At 36.3% G+C, this 24,125-nt stretch overlaps 1 protein-coding gene across 1 annotated transcript in view; it reads right to left on the bottom strand.

The window, feature by feature from the left end:
- Window positions 1-24,125, bottom strand: part of LOC310721081 (uncharacterized protein) — a 106,769-nt gene that overhangs the window by 63,992 nt on the left and 18,652 nt on the right. Inside the window, exons 8-18 of the mRNA XM_083532352.1 lie at window positions 23,037-23,156; window positions 22,645-22,698; window positions 19,041-19,085; window positions 18,249-18,302; window positions 13,781-13,825; window positions 12,684-12,737; window positions 9,269-9,322; window positions 7,224-7,259; window positions 6,317-6,346; window positions 6,039-6,092; window positions 241-285 (exon numbers count right to left, since the gene is read on the bottom strand). Of these exons, the coding sequence (XP_083388478.1) occupies window positions 241-285; window positions 6,039-6,092; window positions 6,317-6,346; window positions 7,224-7,259; window positions 9,269-9,322; window positions 12,684-12,737; window positions 13,781-13,825; window positions 18,249-18,302; window positions 19,041-19,085; window positions 22,645-22,698; window positions 23,037-23,156 (591 nt within the window). The remainder of the gene's footprint in view (window positions 1-240; window positions 286-6,038; window positions 6,093-6,316; window positions 6,347-7,223; window positions 7,260-9,268; window positions 9,323-12,683; window positions 12,738-13,780; window positions 13,826-18,248; window positions 18,303-19,040; window positions 19,086-22,644; window positions 22,699-23,036; window positions 23,157-24,125) is intronic.

The raw sequence follows: 24,125 nt of genomic DNA, 5'->3' as shown, positions 1-24,125 counted from the left end.
ATTGATCCACCAGGGCTTGGCAGAACAAAAGATTTGACATACTGCCCCCTAATGACATAAATAGTTGGATATTTTTTAATGCTGTTTCAAACAAGCAATATTCTGCAGCCCCCACACTGCTACACAGTAACTTTCGCCAACACTTCATTCTAAATTTCAATAGAAATGAACTAAGAACTGAAACGCAACAATAAGCCTTAATGTCACAGAAGTAAAAAAAAAGGCTGTTGCGGTTCTTACCGGTGGTCCCGGAATCCCAGGCTCCCCTGAGTGTCCTCTGCGACCCTGTAAGAAAGAAAAATTATGTGAACAAAAGCAGACATTTTTTTTAAAGTCATGCTAGCATAGCTGACCACAACACACAAATCAGATCACATCAAATCTTATTTGTCGCAGACACATTGTAGAGTAGGCACAGAGTAGGACATGTAATGAAATGCTATTTACAACAGTATTGGAGAATGTGCATGTGAACAGAAATAGAATATATATAAAAATTTCATACAAAAATAAAGTATAAACTTAAAATATCACAAGGACAATAGAGTAGAATAGAAAATAGAATATAGAATGTACATACTGTATAGTATTTAATAAAAATCAACAGGCAGTAAAATATACAGAAAGGGATGGGTATGGATATGACAAAAGATATTGATAGTAGTCAAGATTTAAAGTGTAATTTAATGTGCTGTATTACAGTGTCACTGAGGTGTGCAGGTCCAGTGTCAATGTCACATGTGTTGACAGTGGGCCCTGACCCAAAACAATTATTATTGTTTTACTATTGTACAACAATTTATATTGTACTTTATCATGGTATGGTATTGCAGCTCCACCTTGTGCGAACGGAAAGTCCTAAAAAGGGTGGTCAACCACCAACACACCACTGGCACCCAACTACCTGCAACTGATCAACTTCACAACAGCAGATACCCTAATTTCTGGACTATAAAGCGCACCCAAATATAAGACGCACCCACTGAATTTGACAAATATTTTTATTTTTAACATAAATAAGCCGGCCCTGTCTATAAGCCGCAGGTGTCTACACTAATGTACTTTACACAGGCTTTAATAAAAGACACGTTACACATGGTGTAACGGGTGAAATATGTTGCGCTTCCTTTAAGAGCATAGCGGTATTTTGGGAATAGCATGCCACTGCATTTTTCCGCTATTACTGCGTGTGTTCAAGACGAGGATTATGTCGTTATTATTTTCTGATGCTGATTTCTAAGTTTCTTTGACTAACCCGTAACGCTGTTGCCAAGAAAAATAAAAAAGCACGAGTTTTGGAAACCTGTCTGTGCTTATATGATTTCTGTTGTAACTGGAGTTAGTGAGCTCTCCCTTCACCCAGACTCAACACGTTACAACGGCTTGTATCTAAACAGTAGCCGACCAAGAAAGTCATTGTTCACTGTCTTCCTCCTTCCTTTCACAACTATTTCTCTCGGGAGTTTGTCTTTTGGCATCGTCGTGCGTTAAAAAAAAAAAGTTTTTTCTCCCGATGCCGTGCAGCTCAGAACACAGGTGAGGTGCGTTTTTTCGTTTCCGTTCGGAAATTTCATTGGTCTAAAGTTTTTTGGCTTGAAGTTTGTGAAACCGGGAAAAACCCAGGAAAAATTCATAAATTAGATGCTTCGTTGTTTAAGACGCGGGGTTCAAAGCGTGGGAAAAGAAAGTAGCGACTTATAGTCTGAAAAATACGGTATGTGCATAAAGCACACAACATCAGGGACTCCTCACATCCCTGTCACAAACTGTTTAACCTCCCTCTATCAGGAAAGAGATATAGGAACATACACATCAGAACCAGTAGATCACCCTACTGAACTCCACATATTTCTCTGCATATATTTTGAATATATTATAGATTTACAACCTAAATTCTGATATATGTTCCATGAAATTGTATTAATTTATTCCCAACAGTTTATTCTCTTCACTTCGTAGCGTTTCTCTTGATTGCACTGCTTCCTGTACGTGGATGTGGATGTTAGATTTTTTTTGTCCAATCAGATTTCAGCCTCTATGTGCTGCCATGTCAATCTAATCTGCCATGTCAATTTAATCTGCCCTTCAAAATCAATACTGCTGGCCCTTTTACAATAGTGTCCTTAAGAAAAAGATCTGTTTCTTTAACCAATCAGATTTCAAATTCGCCTCTCATTATTCTGGGCAGCTAGCTGGCCCAGAATAATGTCAGCATTTTCCGTCCTCTGATTGGTTGTTCAGATGGATACTGTTACAGTCAAGTTCGACTGGCAAAACATGTGTGCTCTGCAAACATTAATACATCTGAGTTACACTTTTTTTATGCCTGTGGAGGAACAGAAATTTATTTGGTCTCGGACATACTTAAAAATATTTTTTTTTAAGAAAAGCTAGACATCGTGAGGAGATCGGCCAACCCCGAAGCTAGCTAACGTGTCTCAGCCTGGGAAAGGGTCTGGAAGTGGTGAACCACTGGATTACAGTTACATAATGTTATGTTACATAAATGAAAGAATTTTGGAAGCACCAGGACTTTTTCTAGAGCAGGCCGTCCGAACTAAGAAATCAGGGGAGGTGACCAAGAACCTGATGGTCACTCTAAAAGAGCGCCAGCATTCCTCTTTGGAGAGAGAAGAAACTTCTAGAAAAACAACCATCTCTGCAGCACTGCACCAATCAAACCTGTATGGTAGAGCGGCCAGACAGAAGTCAATGCTCAGTTAAAGTTACATGACGATGGATTTTGCGAAAAGGCACCTGAAGGACTCTCAGACAATGAGAAACAAAATTCTCTGGTCTGATTAAACCAAAATTTAACTCTTTCGCCTGAATGCCAAGTGTCACGTCTGGAGGACACTAGGCACCGCTCATCACCATACCATCCATGTAGGGATGTTTTTCAGTGGCAAGAACTAGGAGACTATTTAGGATCGAGAGAAAGATGAATGCAGCAATGTACAGAGACGTCCTTGCAAAAAATCTGCTCCAGAGCGCTCTGGACCAACAGGACAACGACCCTAAACACACAGCCAAGATAATAAAGGAGACTCTGTAAATGCCCTTGAGTGGACCAGCTAGAGCCCAGACTTGAACCCGAATTAACATCTCTGGAGAGATCTGAAAATGGCTGTGCACTGACACTCCCCATCAAACCTGATGAAGTTTGAGAGGTTCTGCAAAGAAGAGAAACAATCCAAAAATAGTGTGCTAAGCTTGAAGCATACTCAAAAAGTCTTGAGGCTGTAATTGCCAAAGCTGCTTTAACAAAGTATTGAGCAAAGGCTGTGAATATTTATGTACATGTGATTTCTTTTTTCATTAATTTATTTTTCATAAATTTGCTAAGATTTTAAACTTCTTTCACATTTTTATTGTGGGGTACTTATAGAATGTCAAGGAAAATAATGAATTTAATCCATTTTGGAATAAGGCTGTAACATAAAATGTGGAAAAAGTGAAGCGCTGTGAATTCTTTCCTGGATGCCCTCTATACCTCTATACATATATTTACATCTTGATCTGCTCTTGTCAGTCTGCACAATGCTGCTGTTTGCACTTTTGGTAGATTCTAAATTCATATGCCACTTTGCACAGTTTGATTTTTATCAATGAATCTTAGATGCTAAACATTTATAAAAATAGTTCTGTTCTTAAAGGGCTCCTGGGTTACGAAACTGGACTTAAACAAAGTGATCTGGCAGATTTACTAAACTAAACATAGTACAAAAAATACTGTACATTGCAGATCTACAAAAACCTAGAAAACAAATACAACCATTGCTGGAGCTAATTAACAATAATAGGAGGCTGCAGAACAAGTTTTTGCATTTTACCCTCCAGGGTATCTGTACACACACACACACACACACACACACATGCACAAACACAGAAAAATGCTAGAAACATGCTAGTTTCAGAGGAAGTGTAGATATTTTCAATGCCAACTTCTTCTGTGTGTTTGATAGTCATGTATGTTAAAGTTATGAACATGGCAAAAGTTGCAGCAGAGGAAGCAATGAAGACTTGTTTACAACAGCAGTGGATTACACAACCAAAGGGTTTTCAGTGCAGTCCACGTCCTCTGTGCCAAGAAGCAGAGGTAGCTGTAGTGTGACTGAGTTCAGAAGAAGGGGGTCACTAACTTATATATATATATTCCTTATTTAAGAGCTCCTGAACTCTCGCTGACTCACAAAATATATTTTGTACTAATTATTAGGATTGTTGGAGTGTCACCATGAACAGCTGTGGCTTATGTAAATACAATAATAATAATTATTATTATACTAATAAAGATTTAGTACTTAAATATTTAGTATTTAGCAGCTCTTGTAAGGAATAGGAAATATACCCCGTGTAATATTTCGGCTTAAGGACAAATATTTTCTTGACAAAAGTCACATGTTCATTTACATAGTAATCATTCTAATCATTCTAACTAGTGTTTTTTGAACAGATGTCTCAACTCCAATGTATGTAATATGCAAAAATACTAAAGTTTCAGAGGATGCTAATTAATATCTATAGAATTCTCCTTCTGATTTATTACAGATTCAGATGGCAGTTGGCTCAACTTTTGTTGTGATTGCTTAGAAAAAAAAGTCTGTTGGTGTATTTTTCAATGACACACAAACATAAAATGATGTTAAACTGCAAAGCTTCCACACAAAATGTATAAAGGTGGTAATAGAGGACAATGTAATTGGGGTAAATAACAATGGACATAGTGGAGGCATAGAATCTGAATAAATGTGGGTGTTATTAAAAATAGCAATACTGACTTGAATAAAATCTGATTAAGGTTTGAATCATTAAAGCAAAATAGATGTGATGATTTGGCTTTATTAAAGATACATGAAGAGTCTTTTTTAAATGATGTTCTTAATGTTTGGACACTGATGAAGGATGATTAGAGAAGTCTAAAGGCAGGAGAAACCTGGCAGGATCATGGGTCAATGCACTTTGCAGAGGAAAGTCTTTAGCTGACCTTGGCTACATCCATGGTGAGAAGGAAAGAAATCAGGATTCACATCAACATGCTTTTGAATCTTTGCCAAAAACTGCAGTTAGACACGGTTCTGGTCAACAAATTCCCGTGCTACATGTGACTTGTGGCCAGAAATAACTGAAACTTTATTAGTTCTCTAGTCACTAAGAAGCCATGCAGCCATCAAAGAAATATTTTTTTTCAGTTCTGACTTTGGAATGCTGCACTTGACTTGAACAGTAATGTAATTATAGAAAAAGGCTCTAAAATTATTACAAGAATAAAAGATGTGGTTAATTGTGTTGGTGCAATATACAAATCTGCTTCATTCAATGTGTTGCCTTTAAACTCAATGGTGTCCTGGAAGCCCAGCCAAATAGCACATATATTTTAAATATAAACAAATTTAGATTATGTGCTTAACTGTCTAATTCATTTTGTCAGTTACATTCAAGCTGTTTGTTAATACCTGCTATAGTTTGGATATTTACAATTTTGACGTTGTGCTGGCAATGGTCTCAGACCGCAAGCAATGCTAAAAGTGTGTTTAATAATTCAACCATGATTTGCAATTCTACAGCTCATTGCTCCGTTTCAAATACAGTATTTACAGACAAAAACAACAAGTAAATTAGGCCATCAAACAAAGCACCCATTTCCCATGTCTAGTGAGATTCACACTGGGTTTTTATTATCAGGCTGGTTAGAAAATTTAGTTTTCACGATACGCATTTGACCTCATTTGGTCATCTGACCATATATCACCTCTGGAATAGCAAACTAGAGGAATGTACCATGTGCGCCATCATTCGCAATGTCGACACTGATGGTTCAAGCAGAGTTTTTGATTATCAAGCTATTAGCACTGCTTCAAAAACACTTACAACCAAGACATTTATCCTCAACATTACATCTATCTTTATAGTCACACACAAATCAAAGTGGTCTCTTGTTAAAGATCTGCTCATGGCTACATCAAGCACAATGTCACGCAATGTCAAAACCATATAAATCCATCACACAGGCCGTACATTTGCTCCTGTTTACTTACCCTTTTGCCCTCTTTTCCTGGGGGCCCTGGTGGACCAGGTAAACCAGCTTCTCCCTGGGGAGGAAAGAGAAGGGGCATAGGTATACACATGATCATAAAATCAAAATATACAAATAAACCTATGTTAAAAAGCCAAGACTGCCCAATCCAAGAAAGAATTTGTATAATGTAAATGACTTGACTGAAACCTTGAACAATTTTATAGTCAATTATGTGGTAAAAGGAATTTTTGAAGGCATTTCACGTATGTATTCTTAGACAACATAAAATGCATTTACCTGATCTCCCTTTTGACCTTCTTTTATTATCTGTTAAAAGATCACATACATGAAATTAACCAGATATTTAAAATGATCTAAGATCAGTGACATTGTCTCTGTGTTCATTTTTATGTGTCCTATTAATATTCATTTCAGCAACTTTATACTACACTATATATTAAACGTATTAACAAAGTCTAAAACAGGAGCTGCTACTGAGTTTGGGCTTCTGTCTCTTCCTATGAACCACTTCAGCAGTTTCTCTTCACCACTGCAGCCATTTTTAGCAGAACAGCTGCTTGGTGACAATGTGTTCAGAAGAATTCCCTAAATAAATTACACTAAAATGAAGTTAATGGATCCTGTGTGATCTCCTTATGTCTGATTCATTGCTATGACTGTAAAAGTCAGTCCACTGCATACAATGCTTTGGCAACAGCTTAAACAAAAAGCTATTCGTTTTACTTTGATAAATACCTAAGTGTTTTATAATAAATTTGTGAATATAATTTATAAGCGACAAGTCATTACTGTAATCCCTGATAAGTGATGGCAGTTACAGTAGACCCCCTTTATAAGGTGCAGACAATTTGGTAACTGACCTGGATGAATTCATATTAAAATTATAGTATACAATGCTCCTTTACATTCTGATTAGGTTGGTGCTTTAATGTCCCTTATCAATTGCAATTGCTCCTTTTCAGTTAAGCCAAACAAACCTTGCACCAAAAACAACTTCATTATTGGAATTTATTTAAGACAAGAACATTTTGGGTGAGACCAAAAGTCAGGACTGAGAGAAGTCCGATACCACCAGCCCAACACAACATAAAAAAAAAACCCTCATAAGAATACAATGGCTCAATCATTCCATCATATATAGTGACAGCTTCTGTGTTTTATCAGTGGTGAAAGAAATACTTACAGACTGCCCGGGTGGGCCTGGAGGGCCTGCGTCCCCCTGTAAAAGCCAAATGTTTCAAGTTACATGAGCATCGGGAAAATGTTAATAGTTCCTTAAAAAGAGGTGTTAAAAAGGTGATGTACTATGGGATGGTGTTCAACATATTTCACACTCTAATTTTAGAAAATGCTCCTAAATTCTATCCTCAGTATTTTCACTCAGTTCCTTAAGCTCCATTTCAGATCTTTCTGCTCCTGCAATTATCACACGGGCCAAGCTTTACTTTATGACATGCGAACTTAGCAGCTGTTTCTTGTACTTTGACATCTTCCTCTACTTGAAGAAACATTTCCTTTTGTTCTTTAAAAGTAAACATGAAAGAACAAACTATGGCCTATAATTAATCTAAAACTGAGATGCTTGTTCCATATGAAACTTCTCTCTGCAGGTTGAACGTCAGAGATACCGTACGGCTTTTCTGTCTCTGTCCTGTCGTGATATATGAGAGGTCTTAACACAACCCAGACACACTCACACAAAAGCACAGTAAAAGCTTCGCAATGTTAACAAAAAGGTATGTACTGAAGGACAGTGTGGTATGGAAAATGTTACAAGTCAAGTGGACATCCATTTAATCTCCTTTAGTTTGCACTTTCTGCTCCGACGAAAGTATGGCCACACAAACCTTCAACATCATTTCTCATATATGCAAGACATGTGCTCCTGTTTAGAATATACAGTAGGGATTAGATCACTTTTTATGAGCTTGTTTTCCCTGAAGAAGTTATGGGAACTTTTGTGTAGCGAGAGAAAAAAAACACATTTCAGAAGTAAGGATAGAATTATACAATACACATGAAAGCAGGGGGACTGTTTAAAAAGAGCTTTAATGTTCAGGCTCTATGTGTGGTATAATCCCTGTCAACTCAAACTGTCACGAGGCAGCTGAAGGCAGGGGTTACTCAACGGTTAAGGTTCAATAGTTTTAGGGTTCACACCCCTGCCAAGCTTTCGTTATTGGGCCCTTGAACAAGGCCCTTTTGCTCCAGGGACACTGTATGATGGCTTTATCACAGCATGAGGTCAGAGTTTAGTCTTAAACTAAATTCAGTTTAGCTTTTTAGCCATGATAAACCTCACTGCTATGACAGTACTGGTGTTGTTCCAGTTCCTCATCCATAGTGTCTATTCATTTAACCTGTAGATCAATTACACTGGTTTACAAGGTTTTTGTTTTCTTCATAATTGTTTAGATGCATTTTTTAATTCTGATCACAGAAATAACAATAAATAATATAAATGACATAATTTTCAAATCAGGGTGTTTCACATAGGCATGGATGCTCATGTCTAGCTGCCTAAAGATCACCAACAATTGCAAAGGATTTAAACATTTCCATTAAATCTGTTGGCCAGTGTTATGTAAACCTGTTATATTTAGTTGTACTCATCTGGCCACTACTTATAAATACTATGACAGTAAAAAAAACACAATTTAATCATGATTTCATCTGTACAGTCTGTAAACACAACTGATGTTACTGCATAGAATTAAAATTAAATAGCGTTTATTTAGCAATAGCTAAAGTAAAACAATATTAAAAACTGATTCAATTATTCCTTTAGTGTTAAAGCTGCTGAGTGAAATGTGTTGAAGAGCGATGTGTTTGTGTGCAATGACAAAAATTCGAAATACGTTATGAGCGTGCAATGTGCGATTGCTGATTTGTTGTCCAGTAGCACACTGGTTCTTCCAAAGGTTAAAGCAGAATTTAAAATATAACTGTTTATTTTCATGAACACTGTTCATAATGCACCTGTAGTGTAAACAACAAAATGCTGAAGAGGAAAGTGGTGCAATAAAATGCTTCCTGCATCACATCCACTACTTTCCTTCTTATACAGACAAGCTCATGTCTGACACTGCCCCCTAGAGCACACACTCACTTTACTTGCAAGGATAGAGTATGACAAGCTCATAAATAAATGCTTTCAGGAATATAAATCGGGCCTTTGTGTTGGTGTGTGCATAAAGACATTACAAGTCTACTCGCATGGAGACTTACTTTATCACCTTTGAGTCCAGGTCGACCCTCAAGGCCTGGGTCTCCTTTCAAACCCTGAGAGAAAACAATAATACACACATTCGGTTTTGGCAAGGAACCAGGACCCGCCTTTATTTACAAGTAGTGATGCTTTAGTGTACAAGTGGAATAATTAACACTTTCAGATGTTACCTCTCAATTCAAGTGAATCCATTTTTCCTTGTATAGTGCTTTTTAACAGTGAACACTGTCTCAGCTTAAGGAGTGCAGTGATATGCAGTTAAATGCAAGCTGTGGTCCGGAGCCATTGTAGTAGACTGCTGATATTCTTTTCTTACACTCAGACATGTTACTCTCAGAATGAAGTCTAACTAACTAACTATTACAAAGATCACCACATCATAGACATTATATATATGATATCTAGACTAAGTCTATTACATTACAATGAAATTGGACCAATGCATTAAAATTGTGCTTCTATTGAGAGGAGGCTGAATATTGCGCATGAGCAACAAGCCCTTTGATTGGTCCCATGACAAAAAGCTTAAAAATCACACAAACCAGTAGTTTAAACCATAGCTATCCTAATTGGAATATAATATGATATAGCACCCATTATTTTATTTGCATTTGCAGATTAAGTCTTCTAGTGGAAGAAGGGATTCACTAGGTTATTTTTTTGAAATGTGCTCTAATGCTCTCGCTATCTCTCTCCCACTTCTACACAAATACTCCAGATGAAACCAGACCTCTTCCCCTCTGCATACAGTTATCATGAAGTCTGACTGCAATATTTCACCTTCCGTTTTAAGATCCCCCACCCAAGCCCCCTTTCTCTCCGCCTCTAGCAATATATAAATAAAAACTCGTCTGGGGATCAACTTGTCCATGTGTTTGTGTCCTCACTATGTCACTGACCCCTAACACATTACAAAGACAGGCTTGTGAATGAAACTATACTATATACACACCAACAAACAAATATTGAAACTGAAATACTGACACTGAAAACTGAAGATTAAAAACTTCAATATTTATTTATGCCCCAGAGTGATGCTTTAGACAGTATGCATTAAATCATGTTTGTAAAAAGACACCTTGACTGTGGGTTTTCATTTCAAGAAAGCAAAAGCCACACTTGATAGACAACCAAAGCCCAAGATCAAGTGATTCAACAGGAGTGGATTCAGGCATGGTCTCTGCTTGGCTGTAATGAAACTGTAGCCATATACTTTCCTTTTGTGAATGAGATTAGACATTAGAGATCTGCTCTAAATTCTAAAAAGAAATTCTATATAAATAATATAGATAAACAAAAAAATGATTTTTACTGATTTTATCAATGAAAATAATTGAATTCTATTTTTATTTTATTAATGAACACCACATTGTGCTTTTTTATGAACATTCCAGAAATCACTTGAAACATGAGTCTGGAGGAGGAACCCTCAGGACAGATGAAGCAGTTGGCTTATATAGATTGGGTCAAACTACCTGTAGACAAATGCAGAAGTCTCACAGAGATCTACAGAAATCACTTGTTTGCAGTGACTTTAGGGTTTGTTCAAATAAATATAAGGTTAATATAATTTTGCCTATGACCTTTTATTATTAAACAAATGTAATCAATTTGTTTATTCAAAAAGTTTAATAAAAAGATTTTTATTAAATATGTAATAATAATAATAAAAAAAAATGTGTCCATGTCTGTACATGTATTTAGTCTATTCAACTACTAGCTCGTATTCTTTACGTTTATAAAATTACTTGACCGTCACATATGCTACAGGTGTGGGTACCTGTGATAGGTACTGTATACAGATAAAGAATTAGAAACTAATACTAAGCAAAAAAGTGTAAACAAAAACCAAATCAATAAAATCCAAATCACTCAAGCTGCACAGTACTTTCTAATAATGTGATTTCTGAATGGTCAAACAGAATCTGCCATATGCATGAACACAGTGGTGGGTGGTCAGGGCCAGTAAAGCGGTCTCTGCTGACTATCAGAAGCACTGAACTACATTTACAACATAAATTCTAATATTTGTTCCATGAAATTGTATTAATTTATTCCCAACAGTTTATTCTATTTATTTCGTAGCATTTCTCTCGGCTGCACTGCTTCCAGTACGTGTATGTGGATGGTAGATTTTTTGTCCAATCAGATTTCAGTCTCTATGTGCTGCCATGTCAATCTAATCTGCCCAGGGCCTTCAAAGTCTGTACTGCTGACTCTTTTACCATGGAGAATATAATCAATTAGTCTGTTTCTTTAACCAATCAGATTTTTATATTCGCCTCACAGGGCAGCTAGCTGTGCCAGAATAGCGTCAGCATTTTTCCGTCCTCTGATTGGTTGGTCAGAGGGAAACTGTTACAGCCAAGTTTTACTGGCAAAACACGTGTGTAGCTCTGCACACGTTAATACATCGGAGTTAGACTTTTTTATGATTATGGCGGAAAATAAATTTATTTGGTCTCGGACATACTTCAAAATAAATTTTCCAAAAACGCTAGACATGGTGAGGAGGACGTCCAACCCTGAAGCTAGCTAGCGTGTCTCAGCCCAGGAAAGGGTTTGTTCTTCACTTCCAGACCAGTGAATACGAGCGGTACCACTGGATTACAGCCTCTGAGGAGCGATGCACATTATGACTCTGCATCTCTGGTGCGTAGGTTGGATTTTATTTATTTTATTTAATGTTTTTGTCATGTTATTACACAAATATTGATTCTGAACTGCTCCAGATGTTGTAGGTGCACAGTTGTGGTTGTAGTGTAGAGGTTTGGAGTCTTAACTGGGTTTCTTGCTTTAGTAAATATATGTGAAATGCCATATGTGAAATGTCTCTCTGTAATGCCACGCGTTGTTATATTTGTATTGTATTGATGGTTTCTATAATTGCGACGTGATAGTGGTGTTATTTAGAAGTGCATTAAGTCGGGTACGTCCCCACTGAAGGCCCAGGTACCAAATGCACGGCCGCCACTGCATAAACAGAATCTAAACCCTAAGAAAGAAACTGTATGATGTGGAGATGGAGATTGTGAGTACTGGAATTTCCAGTTGAAAGTTGATCGGCTATAAATCAGAATCTCTTTCCTTGCTATGTCCACTGTCAGTATTCAGAAAAAACTGAAGGGAAGTCAATGCTAACAGAAGGCTGTTAAATTTCAGCTATTCTCTTCTCTTGGAAAAATGAATGAAAGGATAGATAATTAATGAGACATATTTACTACCTACAGCTCGCTGTATATATTTAAATGTTTAACTTCACTCTGTTAATTTGCACACTGCTACTATTTGCACTTTTTATAGATGCTAAACTGCATTTTATTGTTTAGTGCCTGTACTGTGCAGTGACAATGAAGTAAAAATCAATCAAATGTCAGAGGCTTACAAGCATGTACTTAAAATAGATCAACTTACATCCAGTCCTGGTGTTCCAATGGGACCAAGTTCTCCTGTAGCTCCCTTTTCACCCTGGAAAAAAAATTATCATTAATTAATTTTTTACATAACTGAACAATTTAATAAAAAAATACCTGGCTAATTATCAGAACGTCCAATCATATTTTGGATTTTTACTAGAGCATTCGATTCCTGATATTCCAGCGACAGAAAGGATTACGTCAACACTGATACAGATTTGTTTCTGAGTTGGTATGGTTTGCATTAATCCCAGACAATTCAAGCTTCCACTTATGTATTAACTGTCAACTTGATAAATGTTCATTATTTAAGCTTCTTTATTTATCACATACCTTATGATGTAATATAGTGAAATACTATATCCTTAAAAATATTCTGTTACACAAGCATAATAATGCTTGTGTAACAGATAGCAATGTACATTTTCTCAGGACTCTTTATTAGATTTTACACATAATAGTTTGAAAGATAAAACGCAATAAAGATCACTTTTATTGTTGGGAAACACATAAGATGGGGGAATGGAAATGATATGCCTAGAAACATCTCTTCACTTTTTTTCATCACCTAAATTTCATAATAATAATAATAATAATAAGCAGCAGCACCTGTGATCTCTCTGGAGATATTAAATCCTAACTAGAAGGAGTAACTAACTACTAAGACTCAGAGAATAGAAATATCCATTGACAGAATCCATATTTACCACCGCTGCGCATTTCGATCACTTGTAAGCTGTTGTTTTACGGATATAACGTTGTTAACACAATTTAAGAAACTGCAGACAAGACTTTGTGTTGCCAGGAATGGCTCCAAACCCTCCAAAACAGGCCCCAGTTAATGAAAACGAAGGAATGGATGAAGGAATGCTCTGGATAAATAGTTGGGTATAAAACGCCAAATAATACTGAAGCAATATAATTGCTAATGTGTGTGTATACAGTATATATATATATATATATATATATATATATATATATATATATATATATATATATATATATATATATATATATATATATTATTTCATAGATTGAATAATTCTCAATTCTAGTGGATTTTCAAGGTAAAGTCATATGGATTTACTTACGAACCTTTTCTCCATCAGTCCCTCGCTCTCCAGAGGGTCCAGGCTCACCCTAATCAAGATGACAGAAAACATATGAAACTGTACAGCTGTTGAATTATTCAGGTATTATCAGGTGTTATTAGATTGACTGTGTTCTGAAGTTCTATCATACCACATTGTCATTGGCAGGTCTGGTTGTTTAAGTGTTTTTAACAGATCGAAGCTTTGACCACTTATAAGCTTCTGACAGGTATCACAGTGGAGATACAGCAAGTAGAGTTTCTACTTCACAGAACTTCTCAGGTCTGAGATTCAATCATTTAAATATCTACAGTGCATTCAGAAAGTATTCAAACTTGCTTCCCTCTTTTCAATTTTGTTATGTTGCCCCTCTGATACTACAATTACTTAAACTGATTTTTTTTTAAAGAGTGAAAACAGAATTCTAGAAATGTCTGTAATTTTTTTTAATTAAAAAAACTAAAATATAATAGGTGGTGTACATAAAAGGGGTGTTACGGTATGGTACGTACCTCTGTTTTTAGGTCACCGTTTGGTTTAATTTCTGTACGGTTAGGAGAAAGAAAGGCAAATCATAAAATTGCTCGTAATTTTTGATTAACGCAGTTTATTATTATTAATATTTGTGATCATCAACATTTTATATATTTTTAAACAATTTGATATAAAATGCCTGCTGGGTTAAATTATATATAAAATAATATTTTATAATATTTTATAAAAATAGAATAAATCAAATTGATGCAAAAAATATTTTAGATTATATTAATTAAATTGAGAAATCAATTAAATTGGCACAAATTAAATCGATTAAATAAAAGAAAAAATGTTATTAAATACTTTACATTTGTTAGAACCTATTTGGGTAATACATTATTTGTGTGTGGGTGTGTGTTTTACATGTAAATATGACACTGCACTAGCTCTAGTTTCTTTTTATACCCCTGGCTTTGTTGTGTATGTTTTGGAGTTTATAATAATAATAATAATAATAATAATAATAATAATAATAATAAAATAATGCTGTGAGGAGAAGACTAAGTGCGGTCCGGCACTTAATACGTTCCTCAGGAAACCCAGATGTTTCGCAAGTAAAAAGGATTGCATTCGCTACCTGTGTACCGAACCGAAAGCCTTGTACCAAATTTCGGGAACGAATACGTGTATCATTACTTCCCTAGTAGAGAAGTATTCAGACTCTTTGACCCTTCAACACTTAAAAATTCGTTTAGGTGCCTCCCATTTTTCTTGATCATTGCTAAGTCATTGCTAAGTCCACCTGTGGAAAAGATTATTGATTGCAGATGATTTGGAAAGGCACACACCTGTCTATAAAAGGCCTCAAATATGACAATGCAAATAAAAAGCCGAACCATAAGGTCAAAGAAACTGCCTGAGGAGCTCATAGACAAGATGGTTGCAAGGCACAGATCGAGGGAAAGCTACACAAAAAGTTCTGCTGAATTAAAAAAGTCTCCAAAATTATCAAACAGAAAAAGTGTTGCACAATCAGGACTTTTCCATGAACTGGTCGCTCGGCCAAACTAAGCAATCTGGGAAAAGGGCTTCAGTAAGTGAGGTGATGAAGAACCCAGTGGTCACAATGACTAAGCTCTGGGACTGGGAAACTGGTCAAGGTTGAAGGAAAGCTGAATGGGGCAAAGTACAGAGATTTCCTCAGTAACAACCTGTTCCACAGCAAACCTAACCTAAGAAACCTAACAAAACAAACATGAATCTTATCGAACATCTTGGGAGAGACTTGTCCACCGATGTTCCCCATCCAACCTGACCCAGTTAAAGTTTGGCAGAAAATCCCCAATCCAGATGTGTAAAGCTTGTTCCGTAATACCCAAAAAGACTGAGGCTGTAAAATTGTTGCTAAAGGTGATTTACTAAATACTGAATAAAGGTTTTGAATACTATGTGATATTTTCTTTTATTTTTTTAATTACAGACATTTATAGAATTCTGTTTTCATTTCGTCATTATGGGGTACTGAGTATACATTAATGAGAAAGAAAATCAAATTCGATTGTAGTTTTAGTATCAGAAGGCAACATAACAGTATTGTTAAACATGAGGGAGGTCTGAATACTTTCTGAATGCACTGTATCTGTGTGGGGTTCTGCATGCTTCTTCCTATGTCAGTGTGGGTTTGCTCTGGGCTTTTTTTTTGCCCCAGAAGTAAAGAAATGACTAGTAAATACAGTGGGGAAAATAAGTATTTGAACACCCTGCTATTTTGCATGTTCTTCCACTTAGAAATCATGGAGGGGTCTGAAATTGTCATCGTAGGTGCATGTCCACTGTGAGAGACATAATCTAAAAAAAAAAAATCCAGAAATCACAATGTATGATTTTGAAACTATTTATTTGTATGATACAGCTGCAAATAAGTATTTGAACACCTGTCTATCAGCTAGAATTCTGACCCTCAAAGACCTGTTAGTCTGCCTTTAAAATGTCCACCTCCACTACATTTATTATCCTAAATTAGATGCACCTGTTTGAGGTCGTTAGCTGCATAAAGACACCTGTCCACCCCATACAATCAGTAAGAATTCAACTACTAACATAGCCAAGACCAAAGAGCTGTCCAAAGACACTAGAGACAAAATTGTACACCTCCACAAGGCTGGAAAGGGCTACAGGGAAATTGCCAAGCAGCTTGGTGAAAAAAGGTCCACTGTTGGAGCAATCATTAGAAAATGGAGGAAGCTAAACATGACTGTCAATCTCCCTCGGACTGGGGCTCCATGCAAGATCTCACCTCGTGGGGTCTCAATGATCCTAAGGAAGGTGAGAAATCAGCCCAGAACTACACGGGAGGAGCTGGTCAATGACCTGAAAAGAGCTGGGACCACAGTTTCCAAGGTTACTGTTGATAATACACTAAGACGTCATGGTTTGAAATTATGCATGGCACGGAAGGTTCCCCTGCTTAAACCAGCACATGTCCAGGCACGTCTTAAGTTTGCCAATGACCATTTGGATGATCCAGAGGAGTCATGGGAGAAAGTCATGTGGTCAGATGAGACCAAAATAGAACTTTTGGGTCATATTTCCACTAAACGTGTTTGGAGGAAGAAGAATGATGAGTACCATCCCAAGAACACCATCCCTACTGTGAAGCATGAAGGTGGTAGCATCATTCTTTGGGGGTGTTTTTCTGCACATGGGACAGGGCGACTGCACTGTATTAAGGAGAGGATGACCGGGGCCATGTATTGCGAGATTTTGGGGAACAACCTCCTTCCCTCAGTTAGAGCATTGAAGATGGGTCGAGGCTGGGTCTTCCAACATGACAATGACCCGAAGCACACAGCCAGGATAACCAAGGAGTGGCTCTGTAAGAAGCATATCAAGGTTCTGGCATGGCCTAGCCAGTCTCCAGACCTAAACCCAATAGAGAATCTTTGGAAGGAGCTCAAACTCCGTGTTTCTCAGCGACAGGCCAGAAACCTGACTGATCTAGAGAAGATCTGTGTGGAGGAGTGGTCCAAAATCCCTCCTGCAGTGTGTGCAAACCTGGTGAAAAACTACAGGAAACGTTTGACCTCTGTAATTGCAAACAAAGGCTCCTGTACCAAATATTAACATTGACTTTCTCAGGTGTTCAAATACTTATTTGCAGCTGTATCATACAAATAAATAGTTAAAAAAATCATACATTGTGATTTCTGGATTTTTTTTTTAGATTATGTCTCTCACAGTGGACATGCACCTACGATGACAATTTCAGACCCCTCCATGATTTCTAAGTGGGAGAACTTGCAAAATAGCAGGGTGTTCAAATACTTATTTTCCTCACTGTATATAGTAAATAGGTTCATCCGTGTTACCCTGCTATGGCCCAGTGCAATTGTGACCAGGATGAAGTAGGTATGAAATATACATGAGTGGATCATATAAAGTTTTTTGTAAATAATTTATAAAATAAGTGATCATTCTCCAAGGTAATCCTCCTATCAGTAAAGCCCTTCTAGATTACTTGATTCAAACTTGGAATAACACAGTGCAAATCCCATGCCACATTTAACACCTGTTCTCCTCCACTGCTTGTGTAATCAAACAGTGTAAAAGATTATGTATGTAAAGTGCTTAAGCCTCAAAACAATCTTAAAATTCTGACATGGGTTGTGGAAAAGTACCACTTACAGGTTTTTAATTCCTTTTGAAGAAGAAAAAAAGTTGAGGGTACACATTTGATTTGCCCCGCGAAAAATGTTAGGTGCTGGATTGGAATTTTGAAGCCTTGTGAAGCCCAATTATGAAGTGCAGTATGATAGTTTGTCATTTGTATATACACAACGGTTTCACATTTACTCCAGGCTATTTCAGGATGCAATGTAAGCCAGATTCGCCATTAGACTTCAAAATGTTATTTGGTGGCTATGGTAACATGTCAAGGGTCTTGAGACCTACAAGCAGCAAACCCTTTGGAAAAATGTTTAATAAATAACACTTACCTTACTCCCTGGGTGACCGGCTAAGCCAGGCATGCCAGTAATGCCCGTGTCACCCTAAAAAAAATAAATCATTAGTCTTAATGAATGACTCGTGAAACACAACCATAGTCAATGTGGATTAACACAAGCTACACCTGCTATTATGACATATAAGTGTGTAACTGCACCCCAATAACTCATAAACACTAATATCTCAGTCCAACAAATTAGAAAAAAATGTTGATGACAATAAAAAATTTATGATCTAGAAATACTCCTGTAAAGTTAAAGTGAATAAATTTTCTTGTTCTTGTTTCTGTTTCACAGGTCACTAGTTTCTTACTGCTGTCTCCCTGAATAAACCACAGACTGCAGAAATGAGGATCTGATTAATTAGGCCTTATAAGGGATGTTAGTATCTGATCAGTTAGGAGAGGTGGTAACTAAGTAAGCTCTGGGTTACTGATTGAAAGGTCGGAATTGCCAAGCTGCCACTGTAGGGGCCCTCGAGCAAGACCCTTAACTCTCTGTGCTCCAGGGGCGCTGTATCATGACTGACCCTGTGCTCTGATCCCAGCTTCCTAATTCGCTGAGATATTTGAAGAAAGAATTTCAATGTGCTGTAAAGTACATGTGATGAGTATAAAGCAACTTTCTTTATTAAAATACTTGCTACAGGTGATATAAACGCTACCAAACTGCCAATTGTAATTAGCATCTGTTTATACCAGTGTCTTCGTATGTGTTCAGTAGAAATATTTGTTAGCATACTGCATTATAAAACATCCAGAGAAAAACTAGAAGCACGTATACCTTCTCCCCAGGAATGCCAGGATACCCGTTACTTCCTGAATCCCCCTGGAAAAAGCACAACGGGTCATTTACTAGAATAAAACACTTCTTCGGGAGGCATGAAGCAGTACAGCTGTTGAGGATATCTTTTTAGCACAGTGGCCAGCAGCTGCACAGTGGGATAATATTTCTTAATAATTGAGAGAGTACACGCTCTGGTTAGTGGCCCTGTTGTACATAGTTGACTGAATTCAGAACCGTGATGATAGACATTTAAAGATTTATTTGTCATCATGATGTAACATTTCTCTGTACTCATATCACCTGAAAGTCATAGACCAGGACTGCAAAAATGTTATGTAATATGACGTTTAATCTTACTACATTTTTATTTTTTCATTTGAAGTAATACAATACTGCATGCAGTAGGATGTCTGTGGGGTTTTATTTGCCTTAATTATGCTTGAGAAAGGAGGTTTAATTATCTGTAAAGCTAAAACATATCAACTGGTATCCTTAGAAATCCATCTGCTTGTTCTGCGGGTTATTAATTATTATACTGATTAATTTATGCTAATGCTAGTAAAACAATAACTTATAGGCTTGACATGAAAAACTAGAAGTATTCTTGCTTAAAATCACTTGGCCACATAGGAGTAAACTTAAACCACAAGTCTCCCCTTTTCAAAAAGCCTACATTTAAGAGAGTATAATACAATACATTTACAAAGCATATAGTAAAGAGTTACAAATTGCTAAGGCTAAGAACATTTAGACATCAAGTTGTGATTTATTGAATGGAACACAGTTGTTCCTCTCTGGAATTCCTTTTGAGTCTGCTAAAACCCAAACAAGCAGCAGTCTTGAAAAATGTCTAGATCTAAAGCACAGCATAGTAATTACGCCACTGGCCTCGAAGGCCATCCGTTTTTATTGGGCAAATCAGCACATGTTCTTCCTAATGGATTGCTTGCTTTCTGTTTCTAGTAAGTAAGTTTTCTTCACTCTATCATCGAAATAAACCATGTTTTGCCCTGAGAATTCACAGGCGAATATCTATGTGACAGGAAAGCCTTTTGACCTGTCTAGTTGTAATACATTTACTTGGATAAATGATGCACCGTGTCTTTTTTGGCTTTGGTGGGCCTCCTCAGAACAATATTAATTGTCATCCTCAGCTCCGGTTTACTGAATACAGAATGTTTAAAAATATACAGTATATATATATATATATATATATATATATATATATAAGGGGTGTAATGGTACACAAAATTCACGGTTCGGTATATACCTCAGTTTTTAAGCCACAGTTCAGTTGATTTTTGGGAAAAAGCAGAAATTAGTTGTCGTCTTTTTATTAACACTATTATTATTCATATTATTTATATTTATGATAATCTATTTGAACAGTTTACATTTCTAAAACAATTTTAAATAAATCTCCTGTTTGGTTAAATATATAGAAAATATTTTATAATATTTTATTTAAAAAAATAGAATAAATCAAGTTTGTGCAATGCACTTTTTATATTATATTGATTAAATTGAGTAATCAATTAAATTGGCAAAAATGTAATTAATTAAATAAAATTTTATAAATGAAAAAATGTAATTAAACTGTTTATTCAAATCAAATTTTATTGATTTACATTGTTACCCCATTTGAATAATACAGATGTCTGTCTGTGTGTGTGTGTGTGTGTGTTTGTGTGTGTGTGTGTGTGTGTGTGTGTGTGTGTGTGTGCTTTGCAGTTAATATTTACTTGTCTAAATATATAATCTACTTAACTGTTCTACTATTTTCAGCAAACTTCAACAAATGTCTTCATTCCATCCACCCTTCATTCATTCACTCCCTCGATATCCGTAATTGTCAGAATTTCCAAGAAATTCTTGAAGCTGGACATAAAAAAGGGACCCTGCTCTTACTCTAGTTTTTTTTTATTTTTTTTATGCCTCTGGCATTGTTTTATTTGTTTTCAAGCTAATAATAGTAATAAATGTGCAAGACAGAGACTATACATACTGAGTGAACTCAGATTGTAATAATGTTCCGTACGTAAAAAGAAAAAGAATTACATTCGGTACACGCGTGTACTGAAACAAAATTTTGTTACAAATACCCCTAATATATGTATGTATGTATGTATGTATGAATATATACATACACACACACACACACACACACACACACACACATTGAACTTACTTTAAAAGTGCGTACACCCCTCACATTTCAGCAACCATTTTATTATATGTTTATTATATGTTATTATGAAGGAATGCATAAGGATCCCAGCAACAACCTGTGCAGCCCTTTTAAATTAAGGCAGTGTTGGATATCAATGATGCTCCCACCTTTGGACACAGTTTTAAAATGTTTACTTACACTTTGCCAGTTATTTAGACAATAAAGACTGTATGTTGAGTTGTTTTCAGTGGACAGTAAATCTGTACTGTTATACAAACTGCACATTGACTACTCTGAAATATATCCAAGTTTTTTTCTATAGTATTGTCCCTTGAGAAGATATAATTGCTGAAATGTGAAGGGTGTATGCACTTTTGTAGAATACAGTATATACAGTATATAGCATATAATTGAGAACACTTTAAATAAATAAATCTTCCACAGCTTTGATTCTGTGCCAAAATATCTTGCTATTTGGACCTATTCACTTTCCTATCTCTCTTGACAAGTGCCAGCTGAAGAATAGCGGCCCCAATGCATAATGCTACCCCCACCATGCTTCACTGTCGGAAATGCCGAAACTGGATAATCGATGCACAACCTGCCGTGAAATTGCACAACTGACAAAGTGCACTGATGTCGAAGTGAAGCAGGCTGTCCTAGGAGGGTTCAGGCGTACTGACAAATCTTTCTGCCGGATCTTTCCAGGCATTAGTTAAATGCTGGGATAAGCATTTAATAAAGCATAAAGCATACAATAAATGCAGTTTCCACTCATTGAAATTTTATTTTATCACTTCAAAAGTCCCGGTTTGACTTACAAGTACCTTGTACAGTAGAAATGCAACCCCAAACATTATACAACTACCACAGCAACAGCTGACTTTTAGCTAGTTTTAATCAGAAACTGTAATTGATGGCAGGTGAAATCCATTTACCTACAGGCCTAATTTTGAATGTGAATGGGTAACTCTGAGGACAGTTGGAGCCCCCTATTATAAAAGGTTGTGTAGACATATACAATCTGGGTGTTGTAGGTTTTTTTTTTATTTAAAACGTTCCTAACTGTTAGATATTTATTTATTTTTCTTTGGATTTTTGTCTGTTTGAAGATAACATTAAAAATGTAACAAGTTTGTAAGTGTTGTTATTTCTTTCTTTGTTTTCTTTATATTCTAAAACCCTTCAATTTTAAGTGTGTGTGGACTTTCCGTATCCACTGTATTTCTTATTAATTCATAAAATTAATGGAGTTTTATCATGTCTATGGTACGTGTTGCATCTGGTTTGATTCTTCATTTCTAATCTGTATCTAAATCTGCATCTGGATTTCAGTAAAGTTCCTTTATGTCAGTGTCCACTGTTAAAAACACTATACACAAATGTTTTAATTTAACTAAAATATAGTTTGTTACAATATTCTGTTTATACCTTTTCTCCTTTTGCTCCAGGAAGTCCAGCCACACCAGGATAACCAGACTCTCCCTTCAGAAAAAATAGTGCAACTTAAAAAAAATGTAGTTTGTTAAATAACTTGTCTATTAGTTTTTTTTTAACCAATTTTAATGAAGCATTACTGAAGATCACTGACATTTTTCCTATGATTATGTCTTTAAAAAAAAATTTGCCCTGATTAATGCCCATTTACTAAAACTAAAACTTTTACTCTTATATCTGTTATGAAGAAAACAGGGTTTGCCACACAATTTGTACTATACCTAGACATTTATTTTGCATGCATTATTTGATTTTAGCAAATGCACAAAAGAGACAGCTAACATGGTTTACTGCTAGCACCTTGACAAAAGGACAGTTAAACGTACCTTTTCAGCCCGGCATTTGCATTGGTCAGCGGGTTGTTGGGTTGGCGTGGACAGCATTTGGTGCTTGTAACCCGGGAGCAGTGGAAAAGCTGTAGAAGCATGTGTTTTTCTAACAGCACACTGGTCAAACAAATGATAGAATAATCTGATCATTCCTGAAACTCAAAGCTTATGTTTTACATTTGAATTCAGAGTACACTTCATTTGTCAAATCACTCCACTGATACTGTTTTAGTGATGCTGTTAGCACCGATCTACATAAAGAATCAGTCATGCATAAGTCCATCGGTAGTACAAGGGGACCTACACAATATTTTTCAGGTGGTTCTGATGTCAGGCCTAACTGGTGTATTCATTCAATTCTAATTATTAGCCCTTTTTCCATCTCTTACAGTCTCCTCAAGTCATTTGGTTTTAATATGATCAGAAATTAATTTTCTTATATTTACATATAGATGCATTAAACAACTTGATGTGTTGATGTGTTAAAGAACATTGCATGTTTAATAGCAGACCATCACATTTTAAGGTAAGTTTGAATATGGGACTGTAAAGTAAAAGATGGTCTTAAAGTAAATATCACATGATTTAAGGTGATGCAGAGAAAGGGGGGATTTTGGATTGTTAGGAACCAGTGTAACTTGCCGTTAGTTATAATGGAGCAGTCGGGCGGTACACAACGAGTGTTCACTGTAAAACCTTTTATAAAAATGTTGATAGTGTAAATTTTGGCATCATTACCAGACATCATGATTGTGTCCTGTGTGTTAATTCCTGTGTGAAACAGGTTCAGCCTTAAAGAAAAGTCCACAGGTGGTGTTCGAATGGCCCACTAGAGAATATTAAGGCTGTTCGAGCTGCTATCGTTAGGGGCCATTGCTGTTCTGTTCTACAACATGCAAACATATCATATAGTGTTAAGCTGTTTCTTCAAAATTACACATCTATGTTGTACCACGAGACACGTTTCTAATGTCCTAACTGGTAATGATGCTGAAATTCCCTTTGCGCAGCATTTACACTGTACCCAACTTTATAAAAGGCTTTAGAGTGAATGCTCATTGCGCACCACTCCACTGATCCATTATA

The sequence above is a fragment of the Silurus aristotelis genome (assembly GCF_946808225.1).
Source record: "Silurus aristotelis genome assembly, chromosome: 27".
NCBI lineage: Eukaryota > Metazoa > Chordata > Actinopteri > Siluriformes > Siluridae > Silurus > Silurus aristotelis.
This window is presented reverse-complemented; position numbering and strand designations above follow the sequence as displayed.